Raw genomic sequence first — 16,612 nt, 5'->3', positions numbered from 1 at the left:
AGGGGAAGGGGAGAAAGGGAGGGATCGAAGCAAGTCAGTGGAGCTTTCAGAGGGGCCAGCACAGACAATGGACCGAATAGCCGCTGCTGTGAGATTCTGAGTGCGAAGACGGTTCTATGAGCGTGGACAATGTAAATAAACTGCAATTGCCTGGCGACGTCTGTTGGCGGAAAATTGCCAGGACATCTCAAAAAGTAGTTGGGAGTTCCGAGCTAAACTGACCCAGCCTTACTTTTTTTCTAATTATTTGAGGAGATTTTTTTTCGGGAGAGCCGCTTAAAAAAATTGAAATTGCCAATTTTTTTTTTTTTAATGCTTTCAAATCAGAAGTTTGAATCATGTGTAAAACCGAGTGCCAAACAATGAGTGTCCACGTATACACAACACACACTACACATTTACCACACTCTGCTCACGGGTGTTGTGTAGTTTTCTCCCACTCTTTTTTCCCCCACCACCACCTCCTCCTCCTCCTCCTACCTTTCAAAGAGAAGCCGCAACACGTAGATGGCCCAGGTCCAGGGCAGGATAAAATACAGATCCTTGAGCCGGGGGTAGACGGGGTTTTGCGAGTCCTCCAGCTGTGCCCTGCTGACGTTGAGGGGCAGCCAGAAACTCTCGTCCCACACCGAAATGGAAAGCCACAGCGGCAGCCAAGCGCTGCCCTCCATCATCGAAGCTGCCAAGCGCTCAGCGAGACTGCAAGACAGCCAGCCTTGCCGCGAACGTGACCCCTGCCGTTCTGTCTCATCGATTGGTTAAACATATTCGAAAACAAATTCCTGCCTCGGGTTCCACAAACCAGCGCTGCGTGCTCTTATCAAAAAAAGGGAGCCCCTGCCGCTCCTCAAACTCAATAAATGGAAACTGTGTGGACGAAAAGCAGTTTAGATATCCGTCCACCAAGTTAGATGACATTAAAATAACCGAGCAGGTAAAAAGAAAATAGGCGTCCTTTGTGAGGGCTAAGCAGCGTTGGTCAAAGGTTTTTTTGGGGTTCTCAATATGTAAAACTCTTCAAAAGTTGAATACTTTTTGTGGGGGGGGGGGGGAAGGAGGGGGATTCAAAACTAGTTATTTTTCACCGAATGACATAATAGAGGAGGTGCTGGGAGGAGGGCTCAGAATTAACATACACACGAATAAACCTCTAGACGCTCAAAAGAAAAACACGGAAGCACCACTCCTCGCACTGGGGAGGATATCTCCAGCTTTCCCACTGTTCAATGTTTCAGAGCAAAATCAAGAGTCCCTTCTAAATACGCTCATTTCTCACTCGGTTTTACTTTTCTAAAAAGTCGAGCCGATTCAGCTGTGTCACAGATAGGTGCGGATCGTTCTCACAAAAGCGTTTCATAACATGTGGGAAACGTTGCTTGACAGGCATGAAGTCGAGCAGACATGACGGGGAAAGAAGCCATTTTTAAGCTCTGAACGCAATTTTAAAGTTAAAATGAAACAGAATGTTTCTCCCGTCTGTGAATTATCTGGTAACCTTCGGTTTTGTAAACTGGCAACACAGTGGTTATCACTGTTGCCTCACAGCGCCAGGGATCCAGGTTCAATTCCAGACTTGGCTCTGTGGACTTTGCACGTTCTCCCCGTGTCAGCATGGGTGCTCTGGTTTCCCCCCACAGTCCAAAGATGTGCAGGTTAGGTGGATCGGCCATGGTAAAATTGTCCCTTAGTATCCAGGAATGTGCAGGTTAGGTGGGGTTGTGGGGTTACCAGGATAGGACCGGGGCCGAGGCCTAGGTAGGATACACTTTCAGAAGGTCGGTGCAGACCCGATGGGCCAAAAGGCCTCCATCTCCACTGTAGGGATTCTACGATGATTCTACGTGTCAGCACATCATCTGTTCATTATTTTTTAAATCAACATTTTCGCAGGGATTAAAAGCCATCAGCTGATTGAATGAACTAACTGAATCAGTTAAAAAGAACATTGGGGAAATTCAACCCAATCGAAACAGTTAAAGGTGACATTGAAGGCTATTCGTCGTTTCCTGACTCGCGCACAAGCGTGTGTAAAGAACAGGATCAAGATGGTGTCTGAGAGCTGCAGTTGCCTTAAGCTGCTAAAATGCAGCTTTTAAACTTTCCTTCATACAAACAAACTTTCTGCCTAGCTATTGTGAATAATTTCTTGGGGGGATGGTGGTGTCACTGGATTAGAAATCCAGAATGTCCAGGCTAATGCCCCAGGGGCACAGGTTCAAACCCCACTGTGATGCCTGGCGGAATTTAAATTCAATTAATAAAAGGAATTTAAAACTACTCTCAGTAACGGTGACCATGAAACAATCATCGTTTGTTGTGCAAACGGGATGCCCTTAAGGAAAAAAAAATGACCATCCTTGTTATGCTCACAGTGACTCCAGATCCACAACAATATTGTGGTATTTCTAGCATACAACCGTAGGTTGATCGGTTCAAAGACTTCCAAGATACCTGCCCATTTTGTGGCTTTGCTGAGTCTGTGGACCATGTTTACATAAGTTGCTATAGACTGCATTCCCTGCTCAGTTACTTAAAAAACCTTTTGTTGCAGTTTTGTTCACACTCCAGCCCCCATGCTCCTGATCTACCGGCACCCGGTGCGGGGAAGGAAGGGGACCTCCTTGTGAACCTGCTCCTAAGCCTGATCAAACATGCCATCAATAGGTCCAGGTTTACAGACCACAAAGGCACAAACAAACAAGAACTTTATTGGGAAGGTGTTTACTCTACAGGCTGTTAGGATAACTGCCCGTTTGCCCGCTCAAATGACTGAAGGCATCATCAATTTGTCATGTGATCAAATTCTTAACGTGACCTTGGCTCAACTAGGAACAAACATGAACATTCAACATTTTCTTCCCCATTTACATTAGAGGTTCCTAAAATGAAACACAATAGTACATTAACTCTCAAATTTTACAAATTACAATGAATAAACAACAGTCAATAAATTAGACTTTTGGACGATGTTGATTTCTGTGTGATTGTCAGCGAACCTCTGCTTTTTCATGTTGACTGCAACCTCTGATGTTTTTGGTTTAGTTTGGATGTCATCCATAGTTGTCTCAACTGGAGTCAACAGCGCGTTCGCAGGTTGACTGGTATTGAAGTGTCCTCAACAGGGGCCCTGTCTTCCACAGTTGTTTCTGGTATTGTCAGGTTCGCAGGAATGTTTAGATCTTCAATTGGCACAGTTTGTTGTGAACTCTTGGTTGGCCCTGTCTCTGGTAAACTAGTTCTAATTACTAAAATTTGATCAGCGTGTTTCTTCACACTACATCATCCCGAGTTTGAATAGTGGAGGAGACTGGCCCTGTCTGTGCTAAGACAATGGCAGATATCCACTTTTCGCTGGTGGTATAGTTCCTTGCTAATACTTCTTGACCTTTCTGAAAAACACGGCTTTTAATCCTGTTCTCATGTTGCAAAACCTGACTTTGCTGTTTCCTCACAACAATTTCTCTTGTCTTAGGCGGCTTCAGCAAATCAAAAGCTGTGTGTAGCTGACATTTAATCATGAGTAATGCCAGAGAATCTTGGGTTATCGAATGTGTTGTATTCCTGTATGCCACCAGGAATTGGCTGCGTCATTTAGACAATGATCATTGCTCACGAGTTACCTTCAATTAATGCTTCATTAAATGAGCCGTGGCCCATTGTCACTAATAATTTGTTCAGGGTGATCGAATCTTGCAAAAATCTCACCCAGTCTGTCTATTGTTCTCTGTGAGGACATAGTTTTCATAATGGTGACTTCAGGTCATTTCGTGTGCGCATCTACCACAATGAAAAACATTTGTTCTTCGAATGGTCCGGCATAATCTACATGATGTTTTTACCATGGAAGTTCCGGCCATTCCCATGGGTGTAATGGTGCTAGAAGTGGGAAGTTTCAAACTTTTGCACAAGCCAAACACTTGCCCGTGTTTACTCGCTATTGAGCCCTGGCTGCCAAAAATAGCTTCTAGCTATCTCCTTCATCCTTACTATCCCAAAATGACCTTCATGAAGTTGGTAGGACATGTTTCCTTAATAATGATCCTCATTACTCAGAGGAGACAACAAGTCTGTACGGATAGTTCGAGTCTTCGGGTAACATATGCCTTCAACCCTGGGTTTGCTCCTGTGGTTTTGCCACAAAGTACATGTCTTCTGACAGTGGTGGATTATTTCTGGTATACTTCTTAACATATCCAATGTTTACAGGAGTGTTATTGACTTCTTTGAAATGGAAAATATTACCACTCAAACTATTCATTGACCACTCATTAGATAAAGGTAATCTAGAGATTCCATCAATATTCTCATGGAGATTTGATTGACGATATTTGATCGTGTCCTTCAGGGTCAAAGATGATTTGCTTCCACTCCAGGGAGTTGGGTTCTGCGGTGGCTGAATAGTCCGATCCTGGATCCACAGACACTGCCACAAGTTTGGCAGGTGGTGTTTGTTGAGGTGGGTGGGACGCTCTGGATTTTGCGCTCTCTTTCCACTGTTTATGCTTGGCCTCTGCGTGCTCCACCCTGTGATGCTCGAGGTGATTGGCGCCTTTGCCGATGCTTTTTCTCCAGTTTGTGTGTTCTAAGTCAAGCGATTCCCAAGTGTCAATCGGGATGTTGCATTTATTTAGGGGAGGCTTTCAGAGTGTCCTTGTAGTGTTTCCTCTGCCCTCCTAGTGATCGCTTGTCATTGCAGAGCTTGGAGTAGAGCATTTGTTTCAAGAGACTCGTGTCGGGCACGCAGACAATGTGACCTGCCCATCGCAGCTGGTCGAGTGTGACCAGTGCCTTGATACTGGATTTTTGACCTGGGAGAGGACGCTCATTTTGGTATGCCTATCCTGCCAGTGGATTTGCAGGATTTTGCGGAGGCAACGTTGGTAATATCTCTCCAGGGATTTGAAGTATCTGCTGTGCATGTTTCTGATGCATACAGGAGGGCAGGGACCACGGCTGCTCTGTAGACCATGAGCTCGATCCCCGAACAGGCGTCAGAATGTGTCGACTAGTGGCTTTTCACAGTTACTTCAGTTGAAGCCTACTTGTGACAATAAGCGATTTTCATTTGATGCTGGATCTGAGGTCTCGGTCTTCGAACTCTCAATTCCTCAGGCATCCAAAGACTGCACTGGCGCATTGGAGTCGATGCTGGATTGCATCATCAATGTCTGCTCATGCCGAGAGGAGGCTCCCAAGGGATGGGAAATGACCCACGTTGTCCAGGGGCTCACTGTGGATCTTGATGGTCGTGGGGCAGTTCTGTTTGGCAGGAGCAGGTGGGGAGAGAACCTTTCTTTTCCGGATGTTTAGTCTGAGGCCCATTCGCTAATATGCCTCAGTGAATGCATCAACGGTGGTTTGTAGCTCGGCCTCTGAGTGTGCACATACACACGCCGTCTGCGTACTGCAGCTCAATGACAGATGTGGTGGTCTGGGTTCTGGCCTGGAGGCGACAGAGGTTGGACAGTTTCCCGCTTATCTGATAGGTTAGCTTCGCTCCAGCAGGGAGTTTCAGGGTGATGAGGTGCAGTGTTGCTGCAAGGAAGATGGAGAAGAGCGTTTGTGCAAGACCCGTTTGACCCCAGTTTGTACACGTATTGGATCTGTGGTGGTTCCGTTGGTGAGAATCACGGCTTTTATATCACTGTGAGGTCTGGTGACGAATTTCTGCAGGCCACCCGTGGTGATCTTGCGTCAGGCGGGGCGGAAGAATCCAGCCTTTAGTCACTTTTTTGAGCCCTGGGGAGCTTCTCACCGGTTTAGCCCACACTTCAGAATTTTTTGTAGCACTAGGGAGCTGAACTCTGAGATCGGGCCATCATTTTGAAAGAGTCTCTAAGTGAGCTTGTGGGTCCCCCACCCATGGGAAATATCACCCCCACACTCATAGGCACTACCTCACACCCCCCAAGTGAGGACACCCTGCTATGGGGTCCCTGCGAGCCCCCTCGTCAGGCCCCCCAAGCACCCTTACAGTGCACCTCCCTTCCAGGACCCCCACTCATCACTGCTCCCCCCCCTACCTACTTACCTGACATGCACACCACCACCGTCCAAACACCCCTCCACCCTCCTTTCATGGGCTTGGCCCACCCCCTTGGGCCTGGACCTTTGGCAATGCCACCCGGACACCCTTGCGCTGCTATCCTGGTACGCAGGGAAAGCTCCAGCCAGCTTGGCAGGTTGGCAGCGCCAATTGGACAGTGCCAAGGTGCCCACGGTCCGGGGGAGGGCCAGGGGGCTACCCTGCAGTGACCCTGACCATCCAGGGGTCTTGGAAGGTCTGGGAGAGCCTCTGGGTGCCTATCCACCTGGTCTTAAGTTCCTGTGGACCAGACCTGATCGGTTCCCCACTGAAGCCTCTCTGGGGAGGCTGGAGAATCGAGGGAGGTCGGTGTATCCCGGGTGAGTAGGCCTTAAGTAGGTTTAAGATCTACATCTGCGAGCACTGCTTGACCCACCCCTTTTGGGCAGAGTTCCGAATCCGACGCCTCGCGGGACTTGGGTGAGTCCCACGAGGTGCGGAGGCTGCCGGGAAACCCGGGGAGGGCTCTCCCGGGATTGATGGCTGCGTTGTGCTCACGCTCGAGCGCAATGTGGCCAGAGAATCGTGCCCACGGTTTTATCAATTGTGCCAATGCAAAGCCCATGTGTGTTATATACAGGGAAGTACTGGTAAATGAGAGGTGAGGTTTCAGATTTTGAACAAGAAGAAATGGTTGAAAAATTCCTTTTGAGGTTTAGACCCCAGAGTCAGTTATGAACTTACAGCTGACTCCAAGTGAAAAGACGAAGCTGCTACCTTATCTGCATCAGCACATCAGAAACACGCCAAAAGCCCATGAGGCTGTCAGAATTCTGGAGAAGCATCTCCCAAGACTATCCAGTGCTGAGTAAAACAAACATTTTGTTGCTATTGCCCTTCACAATGACCTAACATGTGCGAGGTTGGATTTTCTGTTTTCACAAAGATAAAGATGGCACAAAGGAACTGGCTGAAGTCTGCACCTGCTATGCGCATTGCCCTCTCTTCCTGTGAACCCGATTGGAGTGAGATTGTGCGGAGCAAGCAGGCTCTCCTTTTGCATTAAAGGTAAGCGAACGTGGTGTGAGTCGGCTGGCGTGGGCCGTGAAGGTCGCCGGCGTGGGTCGCGAAGGTCAGCAGGCATGGGTCCCAAATGTTGGCCAGTTGGCAAAAGTGGGTCCTGGGAAAAAAAAGGTTGAAAGACACTGGCCTAATTAGTACTGGACTCCTTCTAATCCATTTAGAATTTGCTATATTGCATGTTTGAACACAGTTAGCTCAGTAGGCTGGATGGCTGGTTCATAATGCAGAGTGACATCAACAGCATGGGTTCATTCAATCCCCCGTCTTCTCAATCTTGCCTGAAGTGTGGTGGTCCTCAGGTTAAATCACCACTTGTCAGCTCTCTCCCTCATAGGGAAAAACAGTCTGTGGTTATCTTGTGGTTAACTACTATGGCGGCTTCACTGTACTTTAGTTGCACATAAAAGGTGTCACTCTGTTGTAACATTGCAATTTGTAGATCTTGCTTGATCTGTCTACATTTGAGAATTAGTGATTTTGCCTTGCGAATCATACATTCAGCTAGGCCATTCGATCTACGTTATTGAGGAACAGTAGTGTGATTGATAGATCACTTCCCTCTCCAATCTGAAAAGGTTTACCAATAAATTGCTGCCCGTTATCTGTAATGATCTCTCGAGGCACGCCACATAAACTTCAAATCGCACTTTGCAACAGTTGTGCTTGACATATTATGCAATTGTCGAACAATGGGATACTAATTGATGGTGAACTTAGGTTAAATCATCATTAGTCAGCTCTCTTTCAAAGGGGGGGGGGGGGGCAACCTCTGGGACAGTGGCAACATTTACATTTTATAGGTTTTTAATATTATGTTTGAGGATTTAAAGGCAATATATCCTAATTTGTCTTGGTAAACAGTTTCTGGTACCAACGAAACTGCTGCTGCAGTGGCGACCTCCATTTTCACCGGCTGTCTGTCCAGATGAATTGGACATTCTGAATTCTCCCTCAGTGTACCCAAATTGGACCTGTAGTGTGGCGACTAGAGGATTTTCACAGTAACTTCATTGCAGTGTTAATGTAAGCCTACTTGTGACACTAATAAAGATTATTATTATATAGGAGTGACCCATTAACAGTTTGTTGTGCCCACAAAGGTCAGTATGTTCAACGACAGTTCATCATCTGACTGTGTGACTGGTCTTTTTTCGCACTCTTTTTGTAACACATGGATCCTTTTCCCTCTATTCGGTTTTCCATTTGATACACTTGCTTCTCGTTTTTTATAGTTCTTGTTTGGAACTTATTGTTTCTTTCTCCAGCACAAACATTCGATGTGCCCCTTTCTACCACAATTCCTGCATTTTGCACCTTTGCACCAGCGGTCTACTGCAGTGTGCCCAGCCTTTGCACATTGGTGGCAGTTTCGAACCTGTGACTGTGTTCAGGTCTCAGCCAACATTTTATGTATTCTAATGCTCAAACTAAATTGTTGGACTTCCTTAGCTGCTAATTCCATAGAGGTCGCGACTTCTAAAGCCTTCTTTTGGTTTAAGTTTCTTTCTGTTAACAGCCTTTTTTGGATAGTTTCGCCTCTTAACCCACACACTGGTCTGTCTCTAGTGGTGTCGTTCAAGACATCTCCAAATTCACAGTATTCAGCTAATTTCTTCAAAGTAACTACGAACTGTGTGATTGATTCACCTTTTTGCTGGTTACGTTTATGGAACCTGAACCTCTTGGCGATGACCAAATGTTTAGGTGAGAAGTTGCCCTGCAATATCTCCACAACTTGGTCATAGGTCGTAGAGCCTGGTTTTTCTGGCTGCACCAGACTTCACAGGAGGTTGAAGATTTCCCCCCCATTGTACTCAGGAAAGTTAGGGCTACAATATCTGCCACAATTTTATTTGTTTGTACAAAATGATCAAATCTTTCAGGACATGAGCTCAACCATTCGGTTTTCTCATGATACAGTTCCAGGATGCCAAATTTTTCCACCATTTTAGCTATGGAAAGGGATTGTGTAAACACAATGTGACATGAAATTCCTTAGCACTACCTCGCTTCTTTTTTCAAATAAGGTACCCCCGAGATCAGCCTGCTTCCTTCTGAGTTTTGGAACACCTCCAGCTCTAAACTATTGTTGCCGGGTACTTGCTACTCAAAGTGTTCCCTGTACTGTTCCAGATCTTTCTGGGCAGAGCACACGGCGAGCTTCTTTTCAGTGTTGTTTTGTTCCAAAATCTACATTTAAATTTTGGTTCCTTCGATGGCTGCTGCCAATATTTGGCACCCCTCCGTCACCAGCTTTGGTGTAGCTACGCTTTTAGCTTCTTAATCTTTTTTGGATGTCTGCACACGGAACAATGATTTTTCCTTATATTTTTTAAACTTCTCCGGGAGTCAGGCAGCATGGTTCAGACCTCCTCACTGCCAGTTTTCTTTGTGGTATTTTTAAAGGATAGGCTTGCAGACCCCGAATGTACCAACAAACAAGAGCTTTATTGGAAAGGAGTTTAATCTCCAGGCTGATAGGATAAACTGCCCATTTGCAAATTATGCCTCGTGATCGGACACTTAAAGTGACCTTGTTCCAAGTAGGAACAAACATGAATACACAACAAATGTGGTTGATTCTCATCTGCCCTCTTAAATGGCCTAGCAAGCCACTATGTTCAAGGGCAATTAGGGATGGGCAACAAATGCTGGTCCAGCCAGCGACGCCCGCACCCCATGAAATAATATGTAAAAATCTAGTTGCAATTGCTTTTTGAGCTAGGAGGGATCGTTCCGGGCAAGAAATATTACTTGGCTTTATTGAGCATTCCTATTCATATAGAACCTCCAGAGTTCTGGAAAGACTGGGGAGAAGGAGTGGTGAATTTTATTTGATTTGATTTAAACAAGTTACACTGTTTCTCATTTCAGATTTTACTCCAGTGTTCTGCTAACTGGCTTTTTTGTGTGCGAGTCATGGTGCCTGATTATGTTCAGTAATTTACTGTTTTGGTTGTTTGGGGCCCCTTGGGTGGGGTCCCTTTGTTACTGTGTCGTAATCAAGGAGAGAGCTCAAAACTTGGTCCATACTGGAGCAGTCAATGTCATGCCAAAATGTGAGGAGTAGCGAAGGATATAATAGAATTTTCAAAACATTTGTTTCATTCATGAAATTATATAACAGCTCAAATTTAACATTAAATAAAATGCAAAACCGGTCGGTTTCTTTCAATGTAATATGTGGCACTCTGAGGTGCACTTAAAATTACAGGTTATATACATTTACAATATTCATTTAATGTTAAGCATACAGCCAGGGAGGTTTTACATAGTTTCCAGTCCTTGGTATCTTAGTGTGGGAGGCCTGAGATAGTGGCCTATCCCCACAGAGTCTTTGCAGTAGCTGACTCAAGCTTTAGTACAGCTCTCAGCATGAGGTCTTGAACCTTGGAATGCTTGTCCCACTTGAATAGAGTATAATAGATTGCAAACCCAGACTAGAGCTAATCAGCTCCATCTAAAAGTACAAGGTTCTGCTCTAAATGCTTGTTCGTCTAACTCACATTTTGTCACTTCATTTGTAAAACAGTTAGAGTGTAGCTTACTCTCAGAAAGAAAATAAACAGAACAGTCAAAACAGCAAAAAAATACTACCGATTGTAATAGTGGATGAATGTTTAACACTTTTTTTTTCCTGTGCATTAACAGTGGGCCTGAATACATTTATTTAAATTTTACTCTATAAAGTTAAATGGCATTTTCTAGAATATCTTTTATTTTTACTGCTAAAATATCAGAGAACATTTTTGACTTAAAAGACACAATTATGGTGACCCCCAAAATAACAAACAACACACTAAATAAAGTGTAAAAAATGTGTCAGGCATTTGGAAAATACTTCCTCTGTACATATGCAAAAGAACTGAGTCATCATACATTATGGAGCAAGTTTAACCAATTCCAGATCAGTTGTTTCCTTCCCTGTGAACGATGCTAAAAATAATTAGGATTTTAAAAAACATATTATTATTGAGTGACATAATATGAGTAACATTTACTTTACATTGTAAAACAAAAAAGTTAATTTGTGCAGATTATGACATTCAAAAAGACTGCCAGCATAGTGGCCCAGAGTTAGAGCTCTCTCTCATTCCTGACTCAAGAAAGTTGGAGGTTCAAGAGACATGAGCACAAAAACTAGGCCGATACCGCTGTACAATACCGAAGTAACGCTGCAATTTCAGAAGTGCTGTCTTTCAGATGAAACATTAATCTAAGGTCCTGTCTGCCCTTCCAGGTGGATGCAAAAGATCCAACGGTGCCATTTCAAAGACAAACAGGACAGTTCTTCCTGCTGTCCTGGATAATAATTGTCCTCCAACTAAATCAAATGACCTTTTTGTTATCATTCTTGCTGTTGGTGCGGCCTGTGCAAATTGGCTGCTGCATTTTCTGCATTACAACAGTGACTATATTTCAAAGATAATTGGTGGCAAAGTGCTTTGGTTATTCTGAAGGGTGCTATATAAATGCAAATCTTTAAAGTAAACAATCCTGGAGAATACCAAGTTTGATTTCTTTTTTCTTAGTGGTCTGTCGTAATCACCAAGCCAGGCAACAGCTTCTGCAGTAGCTAAATGGAGCACTGCGATCCCTCTGCTGAGTTATGTCAGGGGGCATTTGGTTTCTGAGCAATGATGAGTACAGGTATTGCCACAGTTGGCCTCTCCATCCCTGGGCTCATAAAGGGAAAACAAATTAGGCATGGTTTCCATTCCTGATTGCTCTTGAGTGACTTTGCTGTTAATTGCTTGTGGGTGAATGTTTTATGACAACAGAATTGAGTTTGCTGCTCTCCTATGTTCATATAACCTTGCAATAGGAAATAGGGAGAGACGCTTTCTGTACCTCTAATAAACTTAGGCTTCCCTGTGCAAGGACATAACCCTAATCCTTCATCAAACTGGAGAGGATGCAAAGAAGAAACACAAAGATTATCCCCGGTATTAATCCCCATTATGAATAGGGACAGGTGAAATGTGGTTTCCGGCAACAACACCAACAAATACTAATATAGCGGGGGCGATTCTCCAATATGGCGCCCAAGTGCTCGCGCCGTCGTGAACGGCGTCGCGGTTCACGACGGTGCGAACCGGGCCCGGGTACGACAAGTTCATGCCGCTCCAGCCTCCTTTCGCGGTGCCAAATGGGCGCCGCGCCAACCCGCGCATGTGCAGTTGGGCTGTGCCAACCTCAAGGTGGCGTCGGTGTTCAGGGGCCGGCTGTGCCAGAAAGTAGGCCGGGGGTGGGGGGGAGAGGCTGGCCCGCCGGTCAGTGGGCCCCGATCGCGGGACAGAACCCATCGGAGGGCCCCCCCCCCCCGGTGAAGGAGCCCCCCTCCCCCCCACAGGCCGCCCCCCCCCCGACCGTTCGTGCAGAGTTCCCGCCGGCAGCGACCAGGGGTGAACGGCGCCGGCGGGACTCTGTCGTATCGGCACGGCCGCTCGGCCCATTCGGGCCGGAGAATTGGTGGCCCTGCCGATTCCAGCGGCCGGCGCCGCGCCAAACGCGGCGGCGCAGATTCTCCGCACCTCAGAGAATCGCGCGCCGACGTCGGGGCGCGGTTGCGACGATTCTCTGGCCCGGCGCGGGGCTCGGAGAATCGCCCCCAGCACAATTCATGTTAGAAAGTATTCCAAGATCCTTCACCAGAACACTATAAAACAAGGTGCTCCAGTTTTCTCCCACAGTCCAAAGATGGTTAGGTGGATTGGCCATTCTAAATTGCCCTTAGTGTTCATAAAGGTTAGGTAGGGTTACAGGGATAAAGGGGATTGGGTGGAGGTATGATGCTAAAGTGGGGTGCTCTTTCCAAGGGCCGATGCAGACTCGATGGGCCGAATGGCCTCCTTCTGCACTGTAAATTCTATGATTCTATGAAAGTATGACAGCAAGCCAAATGACGAGACATTAGATCAGATGACCTAAAATTTGGTCAAAGCAGCAGGTTTAGGCGTGTCTTAAAGGAGGAAAATCAGGTAGAAGGGCAGTGAAGTGTAAGGAAGGGGCCGAGAACTTGGGGCCGAGGCAACTGAAGGCTTGGCCACCAATGATGAAGCAATTAAAATCAAGGACGCACAAGTGTCGATATTTCAGAGAGTTGTGGGGCTGGAGAATAATACAGGGATATGAAGGCGTGAGGCCATAGCAGTTTTGAAAACAAGGATGAGAATTTTAAAATCAAGACATTGCCTGACCAAGAGCTAATGTAGGTCAGAAAGTACAGGAGTGAGAGGTGGACAGGTTTGTAAATACTGAGGACAAGATAAATCCAGACGATTTACCTTAAATTAGGACAAGGGGGTTATACAGTTTTGAACTAATACAAAAATAATTAAGACTGAGTAGGATTGTGGTAAATTATCCTCTTATTCTTCTTGACCTGTCTGCAGACTTTGATCTGGCTGGCCACACCATCCTCCATCCCCTCTCTCCTTTAATATTCAGCTGGGTGGGGATGACTCCGCCTAGTTTTACTCCTGTCTATCCAGTTGAAGTGTAACTTTTCTTGCAATGGCTTCTCTTCGTGCTCCAATGCCAATAGCTGTGGGACCCTCCAAGGTTATGTCCTTAGCCCTCTCCTATTTTTTTTACTCAGTGACATTACCCAAACACACATCAAGGTCCAGATGTACAGATCTCTGTGCTCGTCCAATTCTATTTTTTTAAGGGGCAATTTAATGTGGCCATCTACCCATGCAAACACGGGGAGGATGTGCAAACTCCACACAGACAGTGACCCAGAGCCGGGATCAAACCTGGGACCTCGCCGCCGTGAGGCAGCAGTGCTAACCACTGCCCCACTGTGCTGCCCTTGCTTGTCCAATTCTGGCCTATTGCGTATTCCAGATTTTCTTTATGTTGGCAGCATTCCTTCAGGTGTCTAGGCACTAACAACTGAAATTTCTTCCCTGAACTTCTCTGCAAGTCAGCCTGCTTCTCCTTCCCTTTAAAGCATTATAATGATTACTGTATCAGTGGGCTATGTCTGGTTCAGCTAATGCTAACCATATTCATAAATGTTAACGGAATACGGTTGTTAATCTGTAATGGCAACACATGCAGAAGTAGAGGCATTCTGTCAATCCTGCAAATTTGGCCAAGATTTGGGTGACCTGCCTTAATCTCAAGGTGTGATGTCAAGCTTTTCTTGCTAATGCTCTTGCAATGGTGCCTTCGGACAATTTGGGACCAAAGGCATTATGGATGCAAGTTGTGATATTAGTCATAAAGATCAGTCAATTTAACGTCAGTGGTGGGAGAACTTCCAGAAAATATAATTTGGGACAGAATTAATAGTCACATGGGCAAATGCAGATTAATTTTTCACATTAACTACATTGTTAATGTAAGCCTACTTGTAGCACTAGGGCAGCACGGTAGCATAGTGGTTAGCACTGTGGCTTCACAGTGCCAGGTTCGATTCCCTGCTGTGTCACTATCTGTGAGGAGTCTGCACATTCTCCCCGTGTTTGCGAGGGTTTCCTTTAGGTGCTCCGGTTTCCTCCCACAGTTCAAAGACATGCAGGTTAGGTGGATTGGCAATGCGAAATTGCCCTTAGTGTCCAAAAAGGTTAGGAGGGGTTATTGGGTTAGGCGGATAGAGTGGAAGTGAGGGCTTAAGTGGGTCGGTGCACACTCGATGGGCCGAATAGCCTCCTTCCGCACTGTATATTCTAATAAAGATTATGAAGCAGAATTAGCATAGATTTCCTAAGGGAAAATTGTATTTTATTAACTTGCTGGAGTTTTTTGAAGAGGTAACAGAGAAAGTTGGTGAGAGCAATGCTATCGATTTGGTGTACATGGTGTACAAAAGACATTTAATATAATGTTGCACAACATACGCGCGAGAAAAGCTACAATGATTGGAATAAAAGGGTCAGTAGCAACATTGGCAAAGTGACAGAAAACAGAGGCTAATGGTTAATGGATTTTTTTTCAGATTGGAAGGCTTGTAACGAGTGTCCTAGAGGTCTGAATTGGGACACTTGCTTTTCCTGATATATATTAAGGATTTAGACTTTGGGATCAAACTTTGTGGACAATACAAAACTTGGAAGCATTGTAAACTGTGAGGAGGACAGTGCAGAAAATCAAAAGGACATAGGTTGGTGGAATGGGTGGATAGATGGCAGATGAAGCCCAATGCCAAAAATATGAGGTGATATATTTTGGCAAGAAGAACAGTACAAAATAAAGGGTGCTACACTAAAGGGGCTGCAGGAGCAAATTGTTCAACATCGTGATCCTCTGTCTGTATGTGCATGAACCATTAAAGACATCAGGTCAGGTTGAGAGAGCCATTAATAAAGCATACAGTATTCTTGGGGCAGCACGGTGGCACAGTGGTTAGGTTCGAATCCCAGCTACTGTCTGTGTGGAATTTGCATTCTTCCTGTGTCTGCGTGGGTTTCATTCACACAACCCAAAGAGGTGCAGGGTAGGTGGATTGGCCATGCTAAATTGCCCCTTAATTGGAAAAAAATAATTGGGTACTCTGAATTGATTTTTTAAAAAGACATACAGTATCCTAAGCTTTATTAATAGGTGCATAGGGTACAAGAGCGAGGACGTTATGTTGAACTTGTATAAGGTGTTATTTCGATATCAGCTGGAGTGTTGCTTACAGCTCTGGGCACAGCATTTTAGGAAGGTTGTGAAGGTTTGGAAAGAGTGCAGAAGAGGTTTACGAGAATGGTTCCAAGGATGAGTACCTTCAGTTATGAAGTAAGATTGGTAAAGTTTTCCATCCTTGGAGTGATATGTTCAAGAGGCGGCTGGATATAGCACTTGAGGAGAATGGGTTCAAAGGCTATGGGGATAAAGCAGGATTAGGCTATTGAGTTGGATGATCAGCCATGATTGTGATGAATGGCAGAGCAGGCTCGAGGGCTGAATCCTCCTGCTCCTATCTTCTACATATGTATCTATGTAAAGAAGATTGAGATGAGATTTGATAGACGTATTCAAAATCATGAGGGGTCTGGACAGAATAGATAGGGAGAAACTGTTCCCACTCATGAAAGGATCACGATCGAGAGGGTACAGATTTAAAGTAATTACCAAAAAAAGCAAAAGCAACATGAGATAAGACTTTTCCATCCAGCGAGTGGTTAGGGTCTGGAATGCACTGCCTGAGAATGTGATGGAGGAAGCTTCAATCAAGGTATTCAAGAAGTAATTAGATTATTTGAAAATAAGCAATCTGCAGGATTACAGGGAGAAGGCAGGGTAATGGCACAAGGTGAAATGTTCATTTGCAGAGCCAGTGCAGACAAAATGAGCCAAATTGCCTCCTCCTGCACTGTACAATTCTGTGAATCTGTGATGTGTGATCAGAATTTAATGGCATCTTGGCATGAGTCAGTGGAGGTAGTCATTAGAAACCAAATACAAAAGGGGAAAAGCAGGGGCGGGGGGGGGGGGGTTTCTGCGACACGGCAGGGGGTGAGAGATGATATGGTCAAGGGCGAAGAAAGGGGCCATCTGGGATGGTCT

The 16,612-nt window shown here is 45.4% G+C and overlaps 1 protein-coding gene across 1 annotated transcript in view; it reads right to left on the bottom strand.

The window, feature by feature from the left end:
* LOC140398513 (ceramide synthase 6-like) overlaps positions 1-996 on the bottom strand; it is a 53,614-nt gene extending 52,618 nt beyond the window's left edge. Inside the window, 2 exon segments of the mRNA XM_072487282.1 lie at positions 481-710; positions 713-996. Coding sequence (XP_072343383.1) covers positions 481-710; positions 713-766 — 284 coding nt within the window. The 5' untranslated portion in view covers positions 767-996.
* Between the last annotated feature and the right edge of the window lie 15,616 nt (positions 997-16,612).

Source organism: Scyliorhinus torazame, chromosome 21 (genome assembly GCF_047496885.1).
Source record: "Scyliorhinus torazame isolate Kashiwa2021f chromosome 21, sScyTor2.1, whole genome shotgun sequence".
Taxonomy (NCBI): Eukaryota; Metazoa; Chordata; class Chondrichthyes; order Carcharhiniformes; family Scyliorhinidae; genus Scyliorhinus; species Scyliorhinus torazame.
Note: the sequence above shows the minus strand (reverse complement) of the source record. Positions and strands in the feature narration are given on the sequence as shown.